A 25,180-nucleotide genomic window follows, 5' to 3' on the forward strand; every position below is an offset into this window, starting at 1 on the left:
CAGCTGGATGACATGCTCTCCACACCTTTTAACTCGCGTATTATCAATTACGAGCCCTTAAGAGGATTCTCGTTTCGAAATTTTCTGCGTATGATGGGTCTAGCGATCTGTTTGATCATATCATGCACTACCGGCAACTCATGACTCTCGATATAGGGAATGACGTGCTATTGTGCAAGGTATTCCCCGCCAGCCTACAAGGCCAAGCTCTTTCATGGTTTTATCGACTCCCTATGAATAATGTTGATAACTTCCGCGATCTATCAGAAGCTTTTGTGGGGCAATACCTGTGTTCCGTATAACATAAACAGAATATCAGTACCTTGAAAAACATAAAAATGCAAGAAAATGAGTCCTTAAGGGAATTTGTGAAACGGTTTGGTTAGGTTGTATTGCAAGTAGAGGTCTATAACATGGAAGTTGTCCTACAAATCTTCAAACGAAGCATATGCCCAGGCACGCCATTCTTCGACTCACTCGCTAAAAAGCCTCCCACAACTATGGACGACCTGTTCCGGCGCGCGACCCAATACTCAATGCTGGAAGATGATGTACCCGTAGCCACCCAACAAATTCTGGTTACCGGACAACCGGCCAGAAATGACGCGGAAATGAGTTCCAAACCTCCAAACTAACAAAGGTCGTCCGGCCGTAGACAAGGAGAGCAAAGCCACCCGGAGTTGCCACCACTTACACCCCTTACCGTGTCATATGAGAAGCTTCTTCCAATGATCCGCGAATTCTCCGACTTCAAGTGGCCCGGACCCATCAGAACGGACCCAGCCAAGAGGGATCATAGTAAGAAATGTGCTTACCACAAAGAACATGGGCATACTACGGAGCAATGCAGGAGTCTCCGTTACTTGGTAGAAAGGCTCATAAAAGTGAGGCACTTGAAGCAGTACATTCGCTCAGAAGCCAGAGTTGGGGAAACTTCCCGGAGTTGAACCTCCGGGACCCCCAGGGCTCTAACCTTCCCCAGGGTTGTAATCAACTACATCCACGGAGGACCCCTAGACGAGGAGTACGGCTCTAAACGAAAGAGGCAAAGGCTGCTGCGAGCAGCATTGGTACACGAACGTGTCAATTCCATCCGGCCCGGGTGAACCGGCGGGAGCGCTCACCCAATAGATGGGACAATCATTTTTCCTCTAGTAGATCCCACACGAATATTACAACCACATTGTGACGTTCTCATCCTATCTCTTGGGATTGGGGACTTCGATGTGAGACCGATCCTAGTCAACCCGGGCAACTCGGCTGACCTCTTGTAGGCGTCGGGAATCAAACAAATGGGACTCGAGCTGTCCGGCCTAGAAAACTCGGGACGGATTTTGTCAAGATTCAATGGAGCGGCAATTACCTCCCTTGGAGACGTTGTGCTATTGGTCCAAGTAGGTCCAATCATCCTTAATGTACAATTTTCAGTAGTAGAAGATTTATCCCCCTTCAACGCCATTTTAAGACGCACCTGGTTGCATTACATGAAAGTCATCCCTTCCACATATCATCAGATGGTGAGCTTTCTTACCAAAGATGAACAAATCGATCTATACGGCAGCCAACTAGCAGCCCGCCAGTGCTATCAGGTAGCACGAGAAGCTAGACCCAATAAGGATAGTGAGCCACTCCCCGAGCCTGCCAATGAACTCGACCAATAGCAATTACAGAACCCGACGGATAAAAATCCCCCGATGGCAGATCCCTTACGAACCGTCCAAATCTCAGAGAAAAACAATCATCTCACTCATATTAGTTCCCCCTTGACACTCGGAGAGGCTCACAGTATCGAGGAAGTGCTCCAAAAAAACCATGACGTTTTTGCATGAGTGCATTTCGATATGATAGAAATCCATCCATCAGTTGCCTCCCACCGACTTAACATCTTGCCCTCATCAAGACCTGTTCGGTAAAAGGCCAGGCAATTTCACCCGAACAGGTAAAAGATTATTCGAGACGAGGTTGACAAGTTATTGGAAGTCGGATTCATAAGAGAAGTTGAGTACCCGAACTGGTTGGCAAATGCGGTGGTGGTCCCCAAAAAGGAAAGGAAGTGGCAAGTGTGCGTTGATTACACCAATCTCAACAATGCATGTCTAAAAGATAGTTTTCCTCTGCCACGGATAGATCAAATTGTGGACTCCACTGCCGGGCAGGGAATGCTCTCCTTTCTGTATGCCTTTTTCGGATACCATCAGATCCCCATGACCCCCGCGGACGAAGAAAAAATTGCCTTTATAACGCCGCATGAGCTTTATTGTTACAAAATCATGCCATTCGGACTCAAAAACGTCGACGCCACCTATCAGAGACTGATGACAAAAATCTTCAAACCCTTGGTTGGTCGCACAGTGGAAGTATACATTGATGATATAGTGGTCAAAAGCAAAACTAGAGAAGATCATGTGCACCACTTGCAAGAAGTTTTCCACCTGCTAAGGAGGTATGACATGAAATTGAATCCATCCAAATGCGCCTTTGGCGTAAGTGTAGGAAAATTCTTGGGATTCATGGTCACCCAAAGAGGAATAGAAGTTAGCCCTGATCAAATTAAGGCAGTCATGGAGACACCCACCCCCAGGAGCAAAAAGGAGTTGCAGCGCCTCACAGGCAAACTCGTCGCACTGAGATGGTTCATAGCCTGATTCACTAACAAATTACGACCCTTCTTCCTGGTACTAAGGAAAGCTGATGTGATTGGATGGACGGATAACTGTCAAAGCGCCCTTGAGAAGATTAAACACTACCTCACACAACCACCCATCCTGAACAGCCCTCAGCCTAGAGAACAGTTGTACATGTATTTGGTTGTATCGGATTAGGCAGTTAGCGCTGTTATGTTTCGTTGCCCGACACACAATGAGCAGAAGCCTGTTTATTATGTTAGCAGAGCAATGGCCGATGCAGAGATAAGATATTCGAAGATAGAGCAAACTACCTTGGCCTTGTGAAGTGCCACTCAGAAACTCCATCCATACTTCCAAGCTCACCCGGTAGTCATGCTTACCGACCAGCCCTTCCGCAGCATCCTGCACAAGCCAGATCTGTCCGGAAGAATGCTCCGAGGGGGCATAGAGTTGAGTGAGTATGGAATCGGATATCGACTGATGTTGTCCATGAAAGGGCAGGTAATGGCTGACTTTGTAGTAGAATCTCCCCAACGACCTGCTTAAGACAGGAAACCGGACAAGGAGAAGTGGTGGACCTTACAAGTCGACGGAGCCTCTCGGTCGTCAGGATCCGGGGTGGGACTGTTACTACAATCTCCAACTAGCAAACATTCGGTTGGGATTCCCCGCGTTGAACAACGAAGCTGAGTCCGAAGCCATTTTGTCCGAACTGGACCTCGGACTCGCACTATCCGTCTCTAAGCTTCGAATCTACAACGATTCTCAACTCGTTGTAAGACACGTACAAGAGGAATACAAAGCCAAGGACGAGCACATGACATCATACCTAACAAAAGTAAGAGACACCCTACAGCGGTTGGGTGAGTGGACCATCGAAAAAATCCCCCGAGCTGACAGAATATGTGTTGACGCCCTAGTAGGAATAGCTGCTTCGCTTCCCATCAAAGAAGCCATATTATTACCCATATATGTGTAGACTAGTCCCTCCATCAGAGAAGTGCCCGTTAGCAATACTATTGAAGAAAGCCAGGAGCGAACGAGAGTTATAAAGAGTACCTCCGGACAGGCACTCTACCTGATGAATCCAAGCAAGCGCATAAGATCCGAGTGTAGACTGCCCGTTTCACCCTGATCGGAGAATGCCTTTACAAGCGATCTTTCACAGGCCCCTATCTTAGGTGCCTAGACCGCTCAGAAGCCCAATACATATTAGCAAAGTTACACGAGGGTGTATGCGGCAATCACTCCGAAGGACGGTCTTTGGCGCATCAGGCACACTCACAAGGGTACTATTGGCCTACTATGAAGAAGAACGTGGCGGCTTATGTCAAGAAATGTGACAAATGCCAAAGGCATGCACCCATCCCGCATATGTCATCTGAAACGTTGAACCCGATAATCAGCCCTTGGCCATTTGCACAATGAGGAATGGACATAGTGGGACCCCTGCCCCTCGCAATTGCCTAAAAGAAATTCTTGTTCGTTGCCACAGATTACTTCAGTAAATGGGTAGAAGCAGAGGCGTATGCTAACATCAAGGACAAAGATGTCACGAGATTCATTTGGAAGAACATCATTTGCCGGTTTGGAATCCCTCAAGCAATCATAGCTGACAACGGTCCTCAATTTGACAGCATAGCCTTCTGAAATTTCTGCTCGGAACTCAAAATCCAAAATTTATACTCCACACCACGCTATCCCCAAAGCAATGGACAAGCAGAGGCGACAAACAAAACCTTATTGACTGCCTTAAAGAAAAGGCTGGAGCGAGCTAAAGGAAAGTGGGTGGAGGAACTGTCTGGCGTCTTATGAGCCTACTGGACCACGCCTGGGCGACCCACAGGAAATACTCCCTTCGCTCTTGCATACAACATGGATATGGTCATCCCCAGGGAAATAGATCTGCCCACGATCCGAACTATCGTACGAGACGACAAACAAAGAGCGGTTGCTCATTACAACCGCAAGGCACGACCCCGGGTCTTCAAGGTCGGAACACTTGTCCTCAGGAAAGTTTTTTAAAACACCGCCGAAAGAAGAGCCGGGAAGTTCCAAGCAAATTGGGAAGGCCTTTACATTGTCTCTAAAACAAGCGAAAGCGGGGCTTATCATTTACAAAAGCTAGAGGGAACCCTGTTACTCCGTCCATGGAATGTATCTAACCTTAAGCAGTATTATTAGTAAAGAGAAACAAGGGGTAAAAGAATAGTAAAGGAATGTAACATTTATAAATAAATGTAAAAATTGTCTTTACAAAGTTGGTCGCACCACATACGGGAAAAAGAGAAAACCATAAGGGAGAACTACATATAAGGAAAAAAATGTCTCAACACAGAGGGTATCCGGGTATCGCATCCTCATCATCAGAAGGAAGAGAAGGAATACCGTGCATAATACCATTCTTCTTCATACAACAACGATAGTCGAAGAAGTACATCTCGTCTACCTGCCTCTGATATTCCGTCTTCAGCTCTTTCTTTTGAGCGAAAAATCCGGCCTCCATCTCCTTCCTTTGAGCAACCAAGCCCACTTGCAACTCATCCGTCTCCTTCTTTTGAGCCACGAGACTAGCCCGGAGTTCGTCCATCTCCTTCTTTAGCTAGGAGTTCTCCTGCTCCGCCCCCTTGACTCGAGCCTCCAAGGCTTCCTTTTCCCCCTTCAGCTGGTCCGCTTCAACCCGGATAACTTTCTTCTCCCCCTCAGCCAGCTTCAGCATCTTTGTCTCATCCGCAATAGCCTTCTGAGCGGCAGCCAAGTCAGCTTCCACTCTCTCTAACTTCTAGCGCATTTCCTCAATACCACTCGGGTGGTGGGAGATGAAGGCCCACATAGCCTTTGCCACCTCCAGCCACTTGAAAAGTTGCTCACGTGTACGCATCATATAGCGAATGCCAGCCACAACCTAGAAAGGCAACAACAACCAAAGATAAAACCAGGCGATGGAGTAAGTGTTGCTAAAAACAAAAAAGGCAAGATAAGAGGGATTACCACTTCTACAGTCTTTGGCACCGTCCATTCCTACAGATGCTGGATGCAAGACACAACGGACTCGGGGTGCCAAAAGGGAGCCGAGCCGAAACAAAGGTAGGACGACCACCACTCATGTTTACAGATATCCGCTTGGTGAGCGGAAAGAAGTCAGACATCTTCGTGGAGGGAGTTTCAGCGTCCGTGAAGCACAACACTCCCTTCAACATCTCCATCATTTCCTCCCAGCTTGGAAGAGTCGTAGGAATTAGACTACTCTTCTCATCCTAAGCTCCCTCAACGACCGCGACATCCGGGCCCTTCTCCATCCCGCGAGCCTCTTCTGCAGCAGGAGTATTGCTAGGGGCAGCTGCGTCTAGTTGAACCGCAGCTGCTGTGCTGGGCCTTGCAGCGTCGGGCTGAGTCGCAACAGCTGCGCTAGGACCCACCTTGTCCTGTTGGGGCATGGTTGATGGAGGAGCCCCCTCCGCCAGATCCTCCTGAGCCCTCTCCGAGCAAACCTTTTTGGTTGGGGGAGGGACAATGTCGATAGCCTCATACAACCGCTCTCGATGCCTCTCCAAGAACCCTGTTTTGAGATCTTTCATATCTCCTTCTTCCTCTGGCTCATTCACAACTCCCAAGCCAATGAATTCCTGCTGAAGCTGGGAAGGGCTAGTCCCCGGATTGAAAGTGTCAAGCTGCGGTGAGCTAAAAGTATTCTCAGGCACCTGTACAAGGCCGTCTGATCAGCTGGACGCGAGATCTGATGAAGAGGATGAAAGATCAGGAGGTGGGGACATGATCTTGAGGGCTTGTGTAATGGTCTTCTTTTTCTTCTTCGCAGCCGGAGGATGGACCGTAAGAGACGAACCGCGACCTTTCTCACCCGGCGCTTTCCTCAGGTCCCCTCCTACCTCTTCTCCTCCTGCTGGTCAAGGCGCTCTTGGTGTGCCTTCACGTCCGCCTCGCTAGCCTTTTCGTGAAAGGGAAGGTCCTTCAACACGAAGTATTCCCCAAGAACCACAACTTTTGGAAGCCGCCTATGAAGGATGTTGAGGACGTATGACTGAGGTTCCTGGACGACCGCCAAGAGATTCTGGGTAGAGAGGAGCGTCTGGTGATGTCTTTCGATGGTAGTAATCTCGAATAGCCTATTTAGGCGGTTGAAAGAAGCCTTCTTCACCCACTCAACCAAGCGGCCCCTCTTATGTGAACCTGCATTAGCTAGAACAAAGGAGGTTAGTCATCTAATTAAATTAACTCAAGTCTCGATAACCAACACGAAACAAACATTAAAAGCTACACCTACCCGTAAGCTTCAGCGAATAGCTGGGGCAGAAATCCCTTTCCTGGTCTTCCGACAAACTAGCCTATGGTCCCTTAACTAGTACGTACCCTTTGGCTCCCCCCTTGTTCGAATCCGGAAGGTTGGTCACCAGTTGAAGAGACGGGATATGGGCAAACATGCTGAAGATGTCTTTTTTCCCTTCTTGATGGTGTAAACAAAGAGAACCTCCAACAGGGAGAGGTCTAAGTTGAACAGCATATTCAGGATGTTGCACCCCATCAACACTCGCACAATATTGGGATGGATATAGGCTGGAGGAATTTAAGTATAATGGAGGAATTCCTTGAAGAGGGACGGAAGAGGAAAACGGAGCCTCGCATTGAACTGCTCCTTGGTGAAGTAAATAGCGTTGTGCGCGGCTTTCTCTGTGGACATGGGGTTCCCATCCACCAGTTGAACGGAGATGTCGTTCGGGAAGTAGAAGCGCTTACGGAACTCCCGCTTGTTCAGTTTGTTAGTGGGCTTCCCGGAACAGGGTTGTCTGGATCCACCCTTCCTACTTAGCCTAGCCGCGCTGGACGAAGCTACATCTTTTTTCGCAGCCATGGTAGAGCTTGGGGCCGAGACAAAACCTACATGCCGCAATGCCGACAGTCAGAAGAGTGTTACCCGGCTCCACTGCTCTATGGACAACGCCTCGAAAAGCCTAGAATAACTAGCCTGCCTAAGTCAACAACCTCCCCAAGGTCGACTCCTAATCCTACCCCAGAGGCGATTAAGCCATTTACAGGGATGACAAAGGGGCAACAAAAGTTGCAGTAGACTCAACAAAACATCAAAAACAACAAAGTAACCTAGACACCCTCGCATAGACTTATGTATTCCCCCTCTGCAAAAACCAGTGACGCTATTTCCCAACCCACCGAAAACCCTCAAACATCATCCCTACCTCTCAATTGCAAACAAACACCAAAGAATCCAACGAAATCAAAGAAACAGGAAGCAGAAGATGAAGGGGTAGAAACAGAGAGCATACCTGGCAGAGACTTGCAATTGGAACGAAAGCCGCGTTGTAGTCGCTTAAATACACCAGTCGAGAAATCGCTAAAGGAACACCGCTGATGGAAACCCTAGGAAGCAATGCTCAGTCACTAACCAGATAAAGGAGAAGCAGAGAGAAAATGTCGCCGCGGGGGGATGGATTCCCTATTTATGGGATGGCACTCCTCGAAACTACAAACGACCAAGTGCCCAACCGCACTTCTATCGAAACGACACACCGCCTGGTAACCATCCCAAGGACAACGGCTCGCCATAAATGTCTCCCCTCCTTGAGCGCCACGTGTCATGCAACCCCCAAAAAGAAACGAAGGGGCTAAATGCATCAATTTTAACCCGCCTTTTATGCCCAGGCAAAATAGTCGTGTTAAAAGGAGGGCATTGTAGGGACCAACCCTAAACGCACACATGGCAGCCTCACAAAGCACTCCTCCTTTAAACATGTGGCACACCCAACCCTGTCCGAATGTGCACAAGGACTGACATATGGCACTTCCAACCTTCCATCCAAACGACCATAGGTCGGACATGCTACGCACACTTCCCTTGTCCGGATGTCCTAGCTGGACTCAGTGGCTAGCATCTTAAACAGAAGTCTTGACCGCGCTTCATGGGCCATCATTACTCATTTTGCCAAAAGCATGCTCGATAGGACCGTTCTGGGTCACTTTAGGCGACCTGCCCGCCTGTAGAGTGAAAAGACAAGGATGACGGCAAGTCATCCCTCCCTCAATCTTTGACAGCCGCCTACAGGATAATGATGGCTCTGCCACCATCTAAGCACCATCATGACAAGCCAAAAAGTCTTCCCACCATTAAAGGGGACAAAGCTCCTGGCAGTATAAAAAGGCCCTCACATAGTAAAAGAAGGTAAGCAATTCCTAAGGAGAAGGGTCCCATAAAAAATACCAATATGTTAGAGAGCAAGACTAACAAAGAAATCGGAGGGTGTGTCCGGACCCCCTGTCCGAACATCTTTTGCAGGTAAAAGGAAGGAAGCATCATCTTCAGTTGAGGAAGCGTGTGCGTCAAGCAGCTACAGTGGTCCCGGTAACGCCAACCCTCAACAACAACCATTATGTACAAATTAATGGGTAATAGTGAGTTACTAGCTTGAATGCATTCATATAATTGCATAAGTTATATTTTTCCATTTTCCTCTATTACTCATAAACATTATGTACAAATTAAATTTCATAATAATGGGGTTACAAAAATTGTAACATCATATTTATATAAATAAAATTTTATAACTCTTCATTTATATTTTTAATCTTCCATACATAAGTCAATTGATTCACCTACCTATCAATTGATACTTTTAAATAATATTTACACAAATATAATTATATATGACTACACATTATAGGAAAAAGCTAATAAGTATCTCTTTGCATCTTATCCTGGGTATGCCTTTGGTGGTGTTTGGGCATTAGAAATGGGAATTAGATTTGGTAATATTATTTTATATAATAATAGTTTATTATTTTATTTGTGTAATAAGAATATTGAATCAAATCATATCACATAATGTATTATTTATGGCAATGGTAACCTATATGGTGTATCATATAAAATCTAATGACATTGTATGATTTTAATAAGGTTTGGTAATATATTATTTTATATGGTAATGATGTATTATTTTATATGTTAATGGTATAATATTACCAAATAATATGGATTTAAGGATACTGTATCATGACGTAGATTTAATAATATGTTATAAATTTTATGATTAAAACTTATTTAATTGTAAATATTTTTTTAATAATTTTAATAATATTTTTATAATTTTTTGAACTTTTTAATTATCATATTTTGCGTTTCACTAACATGAAAATTCATATACCTCAAAACCTTTTGACTTAATGATCAAGATCACAACTTTGAATAATTTGTCACACCTTGAGAATGTTGTTCCCACCAATACATCTTTATCGAGGCATAAAATGTATTTCCATGATTTACAATTATTTTAAAAATAAAAATAATGCAAATAATTTTAAAAATTGATACAATTGTGTTAAATTTTAATAAAATGTGAATTTAAAATTTATTATTTATATTTATAAATCAAGTTAATTGAAGAAAACACTCAATTTGAAAAAACAACTTCTAAACAAATCTTTAATTTTATTCATTTTATAAAACTATTTTTATTAACTCAACCAAACATAGATATATTTTTTTTTAAGAATAAAAAAACTATTTTTTAGAATTCAGCATTCAAACGAAATTTTATTTCTAAAAACACTAAAATTTAAAATAAAATAAAAATTGTTTTCAAAAATTATTTTTCAAAATTATTTTTTAAAACACTTTTCAAACAGATGCTTATGATCTATAGAAAGATGCAATAACTGTTAATAATAAAGCTAAAAAACATTATGAAATCAAATAGAAATTGATTTCAAAAGATAAGCGAAATTCAAATCTAAGAGCATGTGGGACAATATTTCTATTTGAAACGGTTTTAGTAGATTTACTTTCTTTATTATATATATATATTTTAAGAGAATTTGGTGTTTGTTTTTTTGGTTTTTTGCTAAATGCAATTTGTTTTCAAAATTTAGTTTGTTTGTTTTTCTACTTTTTCATAACTTATTATAAACTTTTTACTATATAGAAGTTTTTTTACTTTTTAATACTTAATAGAAATAAAATACTACAAAAACAAACAACCTAATATTTAACACTATTAAACATTAATATTCTATTTAGAATTAAGTAAAAAAACAAACACCATGATCTTCCAATAATCAATACAAATCATTTGAACTCTTCAAAAGTGATTTTAAAATTTTATCAAACACCTGGTTGATTTTTAAAGATATATTTCATACTAAAATGTTTTTCAAAAGCATTTCCAAATGGATTAAACTATTGGAAAAAACAGGTTTTGTTTTTTTTTTTTTTTCAAGTAACGTTGTCAAATGTTTATTTTTTATTTATTCTAGTGATAAAGGGCAAGATTACAAAGAAAGAATAGGAAAAAAAAAATTATGGGTTCCCTCAACCTTTGCTGCCACAGGGCTTTGCCCAATGCCAGACTACTACCGTGTTCTTCTGCACTCAACAACATTATCACAATCAAACCCCACCTTCTGTCTTCTTCATCTTCTTCTTCTATATTTCATCATCACCGCCATTTCTGTAACAGCCCAACAGCTGTTGCTTCGACAGCCAAACAACTCACAAGCCCAGAACTTGTTGCCTTGGAGTACGCCGACCTCAACCTCAACTACGACAATGTTTCTCAGGTATACTCTCAGAAACCCCAACCCTAACCCTATCATTCTTCTTATTGTTAGAGTCTCTGTAATTGAACGCATAATCTTTGTAGTTATTGTCAAGGCCTCTTTGGTTAATATGAATATATCGGGGGCAATAATGTTGATAGAAATGATCGAATGGGTTGTCATCATTGTTATTGTGGGTCGTGTTTGGTTGGCGGCAAAGAATGCGTAAGAGGGAAGAAAGATGCTGAAATTCTTTTGGCAACGGGAGGGTTTTATTTCTGGAAGTAAAATTCCTTTTGAGCTTTCCTTTTGCCGCTTATGTTTCAAATGATTTGCTGGGATGATGGAAATTACCAGGGAAAGGGGAAAAAAAAGGGTAGTTGGTTTTCGTAGACTATGAGAAGGAAAACAGAAAGTAATGAAAATTATTTAAATATTTATAAATTGTTAAATTCTTTATTGTCTGTATAAGGTAGAATGGAATTTGGAGAAAGGATGAGGGAAAAATTTAAACTAATTTTTTTTTACTTTTCTTAAATCTTTTCTTGCTTTTCATTTCAGCTCCTCTCCCTGTACTTTTCTGTATTCAAATGGAATGTAAAAGTTTGGTTGATTGATTACTGGTTAAAATTGTAATGTTACAGGAGGTAGGTCATGTTCGAATTCGGCAGCATGTCAACCCTTTTGCTCCTTCTTTCTCAGTATGCATCATGCACTTCCAACTCCATGTTCATGTGCAGAAATTTTATATTTGTGTTCAACATTTTGTTTTTCCTTAAAAAGAAAAATCTTCAATTTGTATTAGGAGATTTGCTCACTTCCCAAGTAATTACTGATTTTGTAGATCCCTGCACCAGTGCCTAATTGGTGTCAAGTCTTTAAAGATTCCACACTGCCACTCATGGTTGATATTGGAAGTGGTACTAGCTCACTCCTTGTGATATGCACTGTTTTTGAATTATAAGCTTTTTCCAGTTGTTGATTATGTTCGAATGCTAATGCATTTTTAGTTCATTATTATGGATAATAATAACAAGCACATTTGGGTCATATTTAGTTTTTTGTTGGACCAATATATCTAAAATCATTGTCTGATAAAAAAAAGAACTCTGACATTATTAGTATTTATTGGTAATATGCCACTATTATGGGAGGAACATGGTCATGTCTAGACTTGTGTTTCTTAATTTCTTGAAGAACACATCTTTTGTTTCTCTTTATTGTGGGGTAGTTTCTTACAAGATATTTAATCCTTTACAGTCCAGAAATTGTTACTATGCTTGGACTTTTGGAAAATGTCATGCATGATGCTGCACAAAGTAGTAGAAAAGTCGGATCACTTGATGTTTGATGATGTAGAATATGTTATGTTTTGAAGAGTAGTATGCCATGGAGTTCCCATAAATTGCATAAACATCTCTCCAATACCTTCTAGACATTGACACCTGTAGGAACATAATTGGACATGTTTTCTATTCTTCTACTGGTTTGTGGCTGTAGGTACTATTTGCTTAGTCCTTCTCATAGTTTTCTGATGATTTTTATAACAGATGCTACCATATCTTGAGTTGGTGTTCTTTGTGCGATGATCATTTGAATAGAAATAAACCATACAAATAACATAATTAATAAGAATGTTTCAAAAGTTTATTTATTCATAGGTAATTATATGGGTTTTATAATACTTGATTTAAGATAGGCACGTTCTTTAAGATATTATTAAACCATTAATCTTTTCTTATGAAGGAAGATTTAATTAGTCTTCTCGACATCAAGTTGTTCAATGTTTAAATCACCCAGGATATTTTACTGCACCTCAATTACTGCTGCAGTATGCCTGTTCACCTTATGATGCTTTATTACAAAAAGAATCAATGTTTATCCTTGAGTCTGGCTACAATGTAATCTCTGCTCCATTTCACTTGTTCAATATGCGGGACTTGCTTACCATGTAACTCTTCATGTTTGACACATTTGATGTACTCAATTTTAACTCCAACCAATAATAGTTTGTTTTTTTAGTTTTTTATTATTCCCTTTTTTAATGTATCTAACATCTTGCACTTACTTTCTTTTGTGTAAGAATGGTTTTCTTCAAGTACTTTGTTATAAATACCATGTCCTTTGTCGAAGGCAAAGATGATACCATAGAATAAGGGATAATTATTGTCATATTTATTCTACTTACAGCTCCTTAGGCTCCAAAGGTGTTAACTCATTGCATTTATAACTAGGGATGGCAATGGAGCAGGGTTTTTTAGGTACCCATCTGCTCTGTCCCTAGTTGGACAACTTGGGAAAATAATAAATGAGTTAAGGGGTTTTTTGACCCATATCAGGTTCAGTGTAGGTTTGGATATTGTCTTGCCCTATCCCACCTTGCACTATCTCGTTTAGATATATAATTTTTTTTTTAAAGTATTTTAATTTATTTTTTTATTTTTTTATTTTTAACACAAAAAAAAAATTAAAAAAAAAAATTATTATAGTTTATAATAGTTATTTATTTATAAATTATATTTATTTTAAAATAATTAAAATTAGAAAAAATTGAAAAAAAAAAAAAAAAAAAAAAACTAAATAGGGTGGAATGGGGCGGGTATGGGAATTTACCATACCCATCCTGCCCCATTTAATTTTTATTTTGGGACAGGGATGGGAATATGTTTAAATAACCAAAGCGGGGCCAAAATTGGGGTGCCTTGTTTCGAACCCACCCTGTTGCCATCCTTATTTGTAACTTGTGAATTAACCAATTTGAGGTAAATGAAAAGTCACTAGAAAGAAACCTGCCTATGATGTTTACTATTAACCTCTTTTTATCATGAGGAGGTTGATGTTAGAAATCAATTCCAACTCTTTGCTCATCCTTAAGGTGAGAGTTGGGTAGATTCCTCATTTTGATGTTTTCGAAGAGCTCTCTTGCACAAAAAGAATATTGGGAATGGTTAGAAGATGTGTTGAGTTGTTGGGTTTTTAAAGATATGTTGGAGTATGTTAGAATCAAATACTCATCTTTCTCTTCTAATTCAAGATGAGGACTTGCAAAACAAATAGGGCTTGGAGATTACAATTTTGGTAAGGACTAAACTGGCCATAATGAAGCAAAAGTCCAACTTCAAGTTATGTTCTATATACTATCATACTCTAACTCTTCAGCTTCACTATAGTCCAACTTCAAGTTATGTTCTATATACTATGATGCTTTGACTCTTCAGCTTCACTATAGTCCAACTTCAAGTTAGGTTCTATATACTATGATGCTTTGACTCTTCAGCTTCACTATAAATTTCTTTTTAATGAGGACAATGGAGAAGAGATATTTATGTATGTGCATGTGTGCGTTTGTTATTTTTTGCTTTCAATTATTTATATTTTTATTATGTCATATCAAGTACAATTCAAAATCCATTTTCAGCTGAGTTTGAGTATCCTATAATTTGAGATATATAGGATTAGACATCTAGCCACACAGCTATACCAAACTCATGCAAGATGGACTATGTACTAAGTACCCTCTCTATTCTTGTAAAACATTATCATCTCCAAATTATTATTTGCTTAGGCATTAGAGAGATTTCTTTTTTTTTTTTTTTTTCCTTTTTACAGGTCCTCCATTGCTTTGATTGAAAGACTATGTTAAATATTTAGTTCCAAGAGCATCATTGTTCAATTAGGATCTTCATGCTTTGTCATTAAAACCTTCGTATGGATATAGGCTACAAACCCCATCCATACTTCATTATGAAAAAATTCCATTTCTTTCTGAAACTTATTCCATATTTCTAGTCATCAATATATGGGTTATTTTACGATCAAGTTGTGCTTAATTTTTGGAAAATACCTAGGATTGACAATGGGATAAACCTCTCTTTCTAGCAAGTTGTTAGTATTTGTTCTTAGCTTACCTATAAAGGCTTGAGGATGTTTCTTTACACCACTAAAGAAATGATGTAAAGAAGACCTAAAGCCAATGTGTATAATCCATGCGGATTTGTATGCAAGATTTGACAACATACCTTGATGTAGGACAACCCTAAGATGGTTGTCTACACTCAAAGTAGGTGGCAAGGGTTTTTATTTTTAGGGTGTAAGGAGAGGAACAAGGAATAAAGTTTATGGTAGAGAAAAAAAAAATATAGAGAAAGAAGGAACGACAAGAAAAGATGGAAACTTTAGAGTCTCACTAAGGCCTTATAAGAGTCTCACCTAGAAGAAAATCAATGGAATCTCACCATTGAGGGTTGCAACAATTGTAATGAAAAAACATAATATTATCAATGTCAATCAATTCATTCATTTGATTTATATCAATTAGCCTTATTTATAAGTTTCTCTAAGAAATCCCTAGTCTACTACAATTCTAATAGCCTATTGTGACTCTAATTTTTATTATAACAGCCAAGGTTTACTAAGATTTTAGTTACCTATTATGACTAATTCTAATTTATCTTATAATTGATGCATTATAGGAAATAAAATGAAAGGAGAGTATAATTGAAAGGACCTTAGGAATCACTCCTAGAAACCTTAGGCTTTACACCCAAGTACTTTTTGCATCTCACAAAGGAAAAACTGGCTGTTGAAAATTCATTCATTGATTAATTCCTTCCAAAAGACTAATCAACTACTATATAAGACTTTTCTAGGGACTTATAACTCCTCGGAACTAGACACAATAAATGCAACTTGAAAATAACAAACTTGGACTGACTACTGACCACATTAAAGACTGTTGGAAAATGACAACAATAATGACTGAAAATGGTAACTTTAACCATTGACTAAGCCCATAACTTAAGTTGAACCCATATTGACTTATATAAGATCCCAACTAAGCCCATTATTATCTAGAGAGTGCCAAATTAATGCTTGGGCCTTGGAGCCCACTCCTTTGCGCCTTTGATAAACTTTTAAAGGTGGCTGCCACTTGTCTCTATCTATAACCTAGTTAGTTAATCTTAATTTGACTCTAACAAATACTAATCCTATTTTAATTCCAACTAATACTAATTCTAATTTAATTCCAACTAATATTAATCCTAATTTAATTCCAAGTAATACTAATCCTAGTTTAATTGCAACTAATACAAATTTCCTTTCTTAATATATATCTTAGATATTCATCCTCATCAATTCCCCCTGATTTGAAAAAAAAACTCAACATCAAGTTTTAGTGATTTTTCCATGGTCAATTGAAATCCCAAGCAATGTCTTCCACCCTTTCTTTCTTCATTGACTCTTTACCATGATAAGACAAGACATCAAGATCTCTTGAATTTGTTCAATTTCATGCAAGACAATTACCAAACTTCGAAAAACTTTCCAATGTTGTAAAACATGTTGATAGTTCTTGAAATAATTATATGTCATCAACAAGCTTGTGGAAAGTTGCATCCCACACTCTTCTTGTAAATTGTCTTGTGGAAGAATAACATTCTTGAATTCTTTATATTCAAAAGAAATTTCAACTCAAAAAGAGGGTTGGAGGATTCCTAATAGATGTTACTTGTGTAAGGAAGAAGAAGAAACTAGTGACCATATTCTCATCCATTGTTTGAAAGCTCGTTTGTTGTAGCAGTTGATCTTTGCACTTTTTGGCATTCAATTGGTGTCAAGTTATTTAGTTAGAGAAGTCCTTCTGAGTTGGCACGGGTCCTTTATGGGTAAAAGGAGGAAGAAGGCTTGGAAAGCTGTTCCGTTGTGTATGTTTTGGGCTTTATGGTGGGATAGAAATAGGAGGGCTTTTGACAACTTTGAAAGCACGGATTAAACAATTAAAAATTCTTTTTTGTATCTATTTTGGGATTGGGTTAGATTGTACATTGAGGCGAATCTTTATCATTGTTAGACTTTGTGGATTGGGGCTCACGATAGGGTGCAGTAGTGGGTTTTTGTGTCTTCACGCCTTTTTGTCCTTTTTTCTTCATATATGACATGTATACTTTCATTCTTTTAATACAATTCTTATTTACCTATCAAAAAAAAAAAAATTCAACAAATTCTTCATGTTTGCCACCATTCATGATAATGTTTTGCGTTAGGAAGTCAAGCATTGGTTCTTCTAAAGCTTCTACAACTTCTTTGAGCTCTTCTATTGGTTGATCTAGGATCGGTTCCATCACCTCTTGCATTCTAGATATATCATTGATGATTTCTTCCTCCTTACTAGTAACTTCAACTTGCTTTTTAATAGGAGTATTTGATGACTCTTCTAGTTTCAAGGGTGCTAATTTTTCCTCTGGTTGCTTAAGTGGTGGAATTTCCTTCATTGGATGGAGGATCTTCTTACGCTGATTGCACACAAGTGTGTAAGTGTTGTCATATCCATCATGTTGGACCCTTTCATCAAATCCTACGGTCTTCCAAGCATAATATGGGCAACTTTCATCAGCAAAACATCACACCGTGCTGATAACTCAATTATTACTGAAATTAAATGTTACTAGACAACGAGAATTCACCAAAATAGATATGTCATTTACCCATGCTATTTGATAGGGATTTAGATGATCTTCTGTCTTTAGATTAAGCTTCTCAACAAGCTCCTCTAAAGCTAGATTGGAACAACTACCTCCATCAATAATCAAAGTACATAGTCTCCCTTGGTAAGCAACACGAACTCAAAAGATGCTAGTACGTCACCAATCCTCCTCTTTGTTTAGCCTTGGTATGTTCACCAATGATTGCATGAAAAAGTTGTAGCTTTCAATCATGTTTGCATACTTTGCTCCACTCCTCAATTGCATATGCCTTCATGCCAAGAACTTTCGCTCTAATACCAAAATTGATGTAGGACAACCCTAGGATGGTTGCCTACACTCAAGTAGGTGGGCAAGGGTTTTTATTTTTAGGGTGCAAGGAGAGGAACAAGGAATAAAGTTTATGGTGAAGAAAAATAAAATTTTTAAAAAAATAGAGAGAAAGAAGAAACGACAAAGAGAAGACGGAAGCCTTAGAGCCTCACTAAGGCCTTCTACGAGTCTCACCTAGAAAAAAATAAATGGAGTCTCACCATTGAGGGTTGCAACAATTGCAATGAAAAAAATCATAATATTATTAATATCAATCAATTCATTCCTTTGATTTACATCGACTAGCCTTATTTATAGGCTTTTTTGAAAAATCCAAAGTTTACTACGATTCTAATAACCTATTATGACTCTAATTCTAATTATCTTATAATCTAATTAGCTAATCCTAATTTCACTCTAACAAATACTAATCCTACTTTAATTCCAACTAATATTAATTCTAATTTAATTCCAATTAATATTAATCCTAATTTAATTCCAAGTAATTCTAATCCTACTTTAATTGCAACTAATACAAATTCCCTTTCTTGATGTATATCCTAGAGATTCATCCTCATCATACCTCTAAGGAGAGAAGTGTGTTTGATGACCTATAATTATCAAAGGAGGATGTAGAAGGGACAATATTTGGTTGTCTCCTTGCATATGATTTTGCAAGTTTGTTCCATTGGGTAGAATCTTTGGTGCTATTCTATTTAGATGTTTAAATTTACAAGTAAAATGATTTGAGACCACTTATTCTACGTTACTATCCTTGTCCTATTCAATATTTATGTTTGGATTAACAAGATTATCTACTCTTTGTATCTCAGGAATCATGCATCCATGTCTTAGATCCATTATGTCTATACATGTTTCCTATCTATTTTCTCACTCCATCTTGAACTTCTCTTCCTCAAATGACCGAAATGTTAGAGACTGGTAAACCACACACTATGATGAATCACAGACGATATCTAATTATACCTTGTGAGAGCATGATGAACTACATGGGCATGCAACCTAGCAAACTTGTGATGTTGATTGATGATGCATATATTTCTATGATATCTCCTATGTGGTTAGTCTTTTTTCAGTTATTTATCCTTGGTGACAAGATAAGAAAAAACTAAATCAACTGTGGTGTCAAAATCACTTTAGCATATGATTTGGAAAGTATCAAGAATATGTTGGCTAGAAAGGGAAGATATTTGTGTCAGGACTCTCCTAGATGAAGAAAAGTATTGGAATCATGTTTTAGATTTGGCCCCAAGTATGTAATCTTCTTACCATACACTGAAATAATAAAGCTTACTGCTACATGAAGTGCATTACCCTGTAGGAAGATCCACTCACATCAATGAAAAACCATCTTAGCTCTTCTCAGCAGAGATCCTCTTTGAAGAAAGTGAAACTCGTAAAACTAGACTAGATGCCTTTATCGAGATAATGGCTCTGGAATGATTGATGAATCTCATAGTGGAGATAAATGGTAGTTCGAGAATTCCAGTATGTCTGTCCCTATACTTATTGTTGCCTTCACTTGGAGCCATCATATCAATTCAATTATGGATTTAAAGGATGAGTCAAAGAAGGTCCTATCAAGCATGCTAGAAATTTATATGGACCATCCTGAAATAAAGCAGACTAGAAACTTGAATCAAATTGAATTTTGCATTAATATAAATAAAATGATGTGACTCCCTGCAATTATACCTTTTTCTTTTGCTGCTACATCTTTGCAAAGAACAAAAAATAAAAATCCTTTGATTCAATTGCCTTAGTTTGATTCAAGGGTGGCCAGTGGCCAGTAGTCTTCTCAAATCACAAGTTTAATCAAAGGCTAATAAAGGTTTGATCTCAAATAAATGATAGTGATTTCCTTGATTAGTTCAAAAAATAAAGTGGTTGATTTGATTTGTTTTGTGATTTGATTTTCTTTTACAAGCTTGTTGAAGAGCTCTTGAAATTTTTTGGAGCTTGAGTACTTGCTTTTCTTTTGTCTGAAAGGAGCACCTGTTCAAGGAATGGCCCCCTGAATTTCAATTGAAGGAATTTGTTCCTTGATTTAGAAAATCTGCTCCTTAATTTAGGAATATGCAGATCATTATATTTTTATCTGTCCTTTTTGGTATTGAATATTTAGTTTTATTAATTTAATCTTGAAAATTAAATACTTTTAAAATTTAAGTTGGGAGACTTTATCTTCTTGGTTATAGTACCTTTCAGCTAATCACATGTGTCATTTATGGACACCCACAATTTTGACGAATTGTGCTGCAGCTGTCAAGTGTCAGTGTATTGAACCTGCATACTGTCCAACTTGAGTTTGTTTGAGTTGGCATTTAAGAAATCAAAGAGAATTTGGAATTTGTGGATTTGTGACCAAGTTACTGGTAATTTATATCCCATGAAATTTTGGTGTTTGCAAGAATGATTGAGACCAAATTAAATTTGGTTTTTCCCTTGAGATCAAATGGGACTATAGTAACTTCTTTTGGTTTGATGGGGAGGAGTCAGATAGATAGAATGGCAGAGCAGTGAATAATTTTGGCTGCATATCCTCTCAAGCATGTTATAGATACCAAGATAAATTGGCATGAAGATCCCTAAACCCCACCCCCAAACAATAGGACTTAATGGAATACCTTTGATTGTGAAATTAGGGTTTGATTTGCAATATGTTGTAAGTACTTCTTCTTGCATGAACCAGGATGCTGTTGCTTTGTAGTAAATCTATGGCATGTGATGATGTTCGCTTAACTCTAGCCTTATTCTTTCTTATCAAAAGGGAGAAATCTGTCTTTTCTTTTAATCTTCTTGTCACATATCATTAATTTTCATTATTATTCTTGCGAAAGAAGTAGAGGAATGTTTTTTAAATTTTTATTAACTCTAACAAAATTCCCAGGTAGCGGCAGATTTCTCATGTGGCTTGCAAAAAGAAATCCTGATTCACAAAATTATTTGGGATTGGAAATAAGGCAGAAAGTACAGAACACACTCCTTGGATTACTTGCAACACTCTTGAGAATTCTTCTGATTGAGTTAATATTGTAATCACTTGGTTTTTTATTTGCCTCAGAACTTCAAGGCATGATGGGTTTGATGTGGTAATATTGTTTCCCCTGCAGTTGGCCAAGCGCGCTGAATTCTGGGTGAAAGAGCTGTCTCTTCATAACATGTAAGGTTCCAAAAATTGTTTCACTCGAGGTAGAGAACGAGACCAAGAATATTTTGTATTGGCCATTTTAATGATGTTTTGTTTGAATCCAGACATTTCATGTTTGCAAATGCCACCATTTCTTTCAAAGAATTAGTATCCGCTTACCCAGGGCCCCTGATGTTGGTTTCACTACTGGTGAGTTAGAGCAGTCTATAAAGTAGGTTTTCATATATATGTTTTTGTTCCCATCTTACTTATTTAATAACTAGGTTAAATTGTAGCGGGTCTGTGTTAAAATAGGTCTTGGCTCATATTCATATGCAGTGTCCAGATCCTCATTTCAAGAAGAGGCATCATAAGAGAAGAGTTGTCCAGAAGCCTTTAGTAGATTCTATCGTGAAGAATTTGATGCCTGGAGGACAGGTAATTGTTTCGATCATATAATGAGCAGTTTTGCATTAAAAGATTTACTCAAGTAAAATTCTCTTAGATCACATCAACTTCGTAAAATTTTAAACAGGGTGATGTTTACTAATTGGGAATTTCATGTGAACATACTCTGTTGTTTTAGTCATGGAATTGGCTTATAGAGAAGTGCATGTTACTTTTGAAGTCATGTTGCAGCGATATTTTCTACTTAAACAGCATGTAATATAAAACATGTTTAATATTTCTAAAAACAAGAAGCAAGTACCTGGAATGTCTCATTGAAATATGAAACAAGGTCATTCATTTCATATGATATAATGTTTAAATACTAAGAGGTTATATGATATAATTTGCTGACAAATGTGAAAATTTTCATTGCATTAGTTTACCACAAGATAGAGAAAATTCAAAAGGGGGTCTGCATAAATTTCTCTTAATTTTTGAGTGATCACTACTACCCGCTAAAAAAAAGTAGCTATGCATAAATTAATCTCAAAATTATGAAAAATAATGCCAGGTCGCACATAAATCTCTTAATTTTTGAGTGACCACCACCCAGAAAAAAACAGTAGCTATGCATAAATTAATCTCGAAATTATGAAAATAATGCCAGTTAGCTTCACAATGGAAACAAAACTAACGTTGGCCACAATTGACCCAATCCCTCGAGTAATTAGATTTTTTTTTTTTTTTTTTTGATAGGCAATAGAGCAATATAGATTAAAGAGCCAAAAATGCTACATCAAGTACACAGGAAGTATACATGTGCACTCCAAAGTTTATTTTTAAATGAAAAAAATTTAAATCCCAAAATACCCTGTTTTCTTTTTTGGGGAACTGCGCAATTCCAGACCTCATGAGACACATTTCCAAACAATAGCATGGTGCATGTGTTAGTTCACTTTTTGCTTGTTTTAGATCAATTCTCTTATCAGATTACAGTTCACCTCATTCCCTTGTGATTATATAAATTATGGTAGGTGTACATGATCAGTTACTTCTGTAACTCCTTGTACTAATAAGCTGGTCTATGGAGTAGATGGAGTTGAAATGGTGTTTGCAGATACATTTAACTTAAAAGAGTCAGGGACTCGGAGTTGAGGAACATGTTGGGACTTGCAGAACTTGGCATGGAGTCTCTTGCTTTGGTAGCTCCTTCTTGTTCAGTCAGTCTTTGACATTAAATCCAGAGTGGCATGTCCAGCCTTTCCCTTTCATAATTGAATAATCTTAACATTTCCAATGCAAAGTATCAGGGCTAGATGAGTCCTATACAGTCTAGAAATGATCATTGTGATGCCTTGCATTTATGGTTATGAAACAGGATATTCAACATTAGATTCCTTAATGTGAAGAGCTGGAAGATTTCTTTTTGCTTGTACCAGCATTTATTTACCTTAAAGTCGAGAAACATTGGAATAAGAGCCCCTCTTTCTGTGGGGAGATGATAAAAAATATATTCATGTTTATGCTAAAAAACTGTGTAGCGTTCGTCTTTCTCAACTCTCTTTTGTCCTGTCACTTGAAAGTGTGATCTGTGAATCTTCTGTTAAATGTGAAAGTCCAGCACTGAAATTGACTATGTGACCATGAACCAATAAATTTCTTCTTCCTCTACTACACTCTTCTGGAAGCAACTACATTTTGCTGCAGATGGTAGGAAAATTTCTTTCTGATGATCTGTCTAATAGAAAACCCTCACCAGCATTGCTGCTTTTGTTCTTTGATACATAGTAGGTGTTCATTATGTGGTTCATGGTTGAACAGGTGTTTATACAGTCAGACGTTCTTGAAGTGGCAGTTGACATGAGGGATCGCTTTGATGCAGAGTCGGATTTGCTTCAACACATTGATACCATTGATCCCAGTATGCAATGTGACGAAGAAGGATGGTTGGTGAAGAACCCAATGGGGATACGGACCGAAAGAGAGATTCATGCAGAATTTGAAGGTGCAAAAATCTATAGGAGGCTCTACCAGAAGCTGATTTGAGATTCTTCCCAATTCTTTCTCTTGCTTTCATTTTTTGTTAGCTCCTTAGCCCACTTGAGTTTTAGACGTGCAATGCTGTAACTCAAAATTTTGAGTCTCCTGCAAAAATGTGTACAAATTGACCTTTCAGTATCTCTTTGGTCGCTATGTTTAATTCCGGGAAAGTCTCATATTTAAATTTTTTATGAAAATAGAAAGAAAATCAAATATAGTTAAAATTAGTTATTTTAAATTATTTAATATATGATAAAGGAAAATAAATTAAATAAGTTCGAAGAAATATATAAAAATAATTAATTGATTTTAAATTTATTTTTTACCAAGCATTTTCACACAAATGTTACCAAACCGAAGCAAACAAAATGGCAAATTTGAAAATGTATAGTGGATGGGACACTCACATTTATATTAGAAACTTGCCTTGAATTTGTTTGGTGGGTTTGGTTGGAGCAGGTTAGTCTCATCCCAATCTCATTTCAATTATTTATGTATCAAGCATACAAGTGGAACAAGTATGGAAATTTCTGTCTCACTCATTCCATTGATTTTTTTTTTTTTAATTATTAGTCAAAATTTTCTATCATATTAAAATGAATATAACTTCTAAATATATAAAATATTTTCTTATAGATTTTGATCATTCATTTTTTATGAAAAAAAAAAAACTATAGTTTTAGTTTTTAATTTTTATATATATATATATATATATATATATAAAAAAGCTGTTATTTTATATGTTTAAAAAGGAAAAGATGGGAAATAGAAATTGGAATGAAATTTATTTGATTTGACAGATGATTGAAGAAAAGAGAGATAAAATTTCTTATCCGGATTTCTATTTAGAATAAGTTGTAGAATCCTAATAATAAATGATAAATAAAACCAATTACCATCATCTATCTCAGTTCCAAGGTCGCTATGTTTAGGGTGCACATGTGTAGGTCCCTCATTTTGGGTCTTGAGGGAGCTTTATTTTTAGGCCCTTGTGAGAGTGACACGTGGCTGTAGGAGCGTTGGAGAAAGTCTTGGGAAAAAATGTAAACCTGTGAAAGAGAGAAGAAGCAGAGAGGAGAGGAGGCTGTCTTGAGGGGCAAGAAATTTTCACAGAGGTTAGGGAGTAAGAGCTGGTTTTAGCGAGATTTTTGAGAGAAAGAGAGGAGGAAAAAGGACAGCTGTTTCCAGAGAGTGTGAGCTTTTGAGAGAGCTAGAGATGAGGGATTTTCTGGTGTGGCTGTTTTAAGAGAGGTGCAGAGAGAGGCTTGAGGGGGAAGAAACTGGGAGAGAGGGTGAGGTGTCTTGGGCAGCGAGCAAACTGTGAAGGGAGGCAGAAGGGAGCTCGAAATTTTCTGCTAGGTGGGAGAGACGGTACATGCTTGAAAATCAGATCTCTGTTCTTGTGCTAAGCACATTTCCACTCTCGACATGCTCTTCTAGCCCATTGAAGTTGCAGCTAATTTTATCATTACAGAACAAAGAACTTCTTCTGTATGAGAAAGTACAGCTTGCATAAGATTTTGATGCTTAGATACCAAAAAGAATGGCTGGCCTGGACTTTGAAGCTGGAAGAGTCGATAACTAGAGGTGAAATCCTTACAGATGAAATGGGAATG

At 38.1% G+C, this 25,180-nt stretch overlaps 1 protein-coding gene across 6 annotated transcripts; it reads left to right on the plus strand.

Annotated features, from left to right (window-relative positions):
- Positions 1 to 10,921: 10,921 nt before the first annotated feature.
- On the plus strand, positions 10,922 to 23,727 carry LOC100266146 (uncharacterized). 6 transcript variants are annotated; one of them, XM_010662869.3, is made up of 8 exons: positions 10,922 to 11,210; positions 11,834 to 11,890; positions 12,034 to 12,109; positions 20,895 to 20,974; positions 21,118 to 21,167; positions 21,260 to 21,344; positions 21,450 to 21,572; positions 23,346 to 23,727. In XM_010662869.3, exons 1-8 carry the CDS (start codon positions 10,953 to 10,955, stop codon positions 23,568 to 23,570), a joined length of 954 nt encoding a protein of 317 aa, XP_010661171.1. In that variant the 5' UTR covers positions 10,922 to 10,952; the 3' UTR covers positions 23,571 to 23,727. The 6 variants fall into 6 exon arrangements, with proteins under 6 accessions (XP_010661171.1, XP_002271467.3, XP_059599176.1 ...); XM_002271431.5 differs by having other exon boundaries at positions 21,474 to 21,572; XM_059743193.1 differs by lacking the exon at positions 23,346 to 23,727 and adding an exon at positions 22,559 to 23,339.
- Positions 23,728 to 25,180: the final 1,453 nt, after the last annotated feature.

Source organism: Vitis vinifera, chromosome 15, assembly GCF_030704535.1.
Source record: "Vitis vinifera cultivar Pinot Noir 40024 chromosome 15, ASM3070453v1".
In the NCBI taxonomy this organism is placed as follows: domain Eukaryota; kingdom Viridiplantae; phylum Streptophyta; class Magnoliopsida; order Vitales; family Vitaceae; genus Vitis; species Vitis vinifera.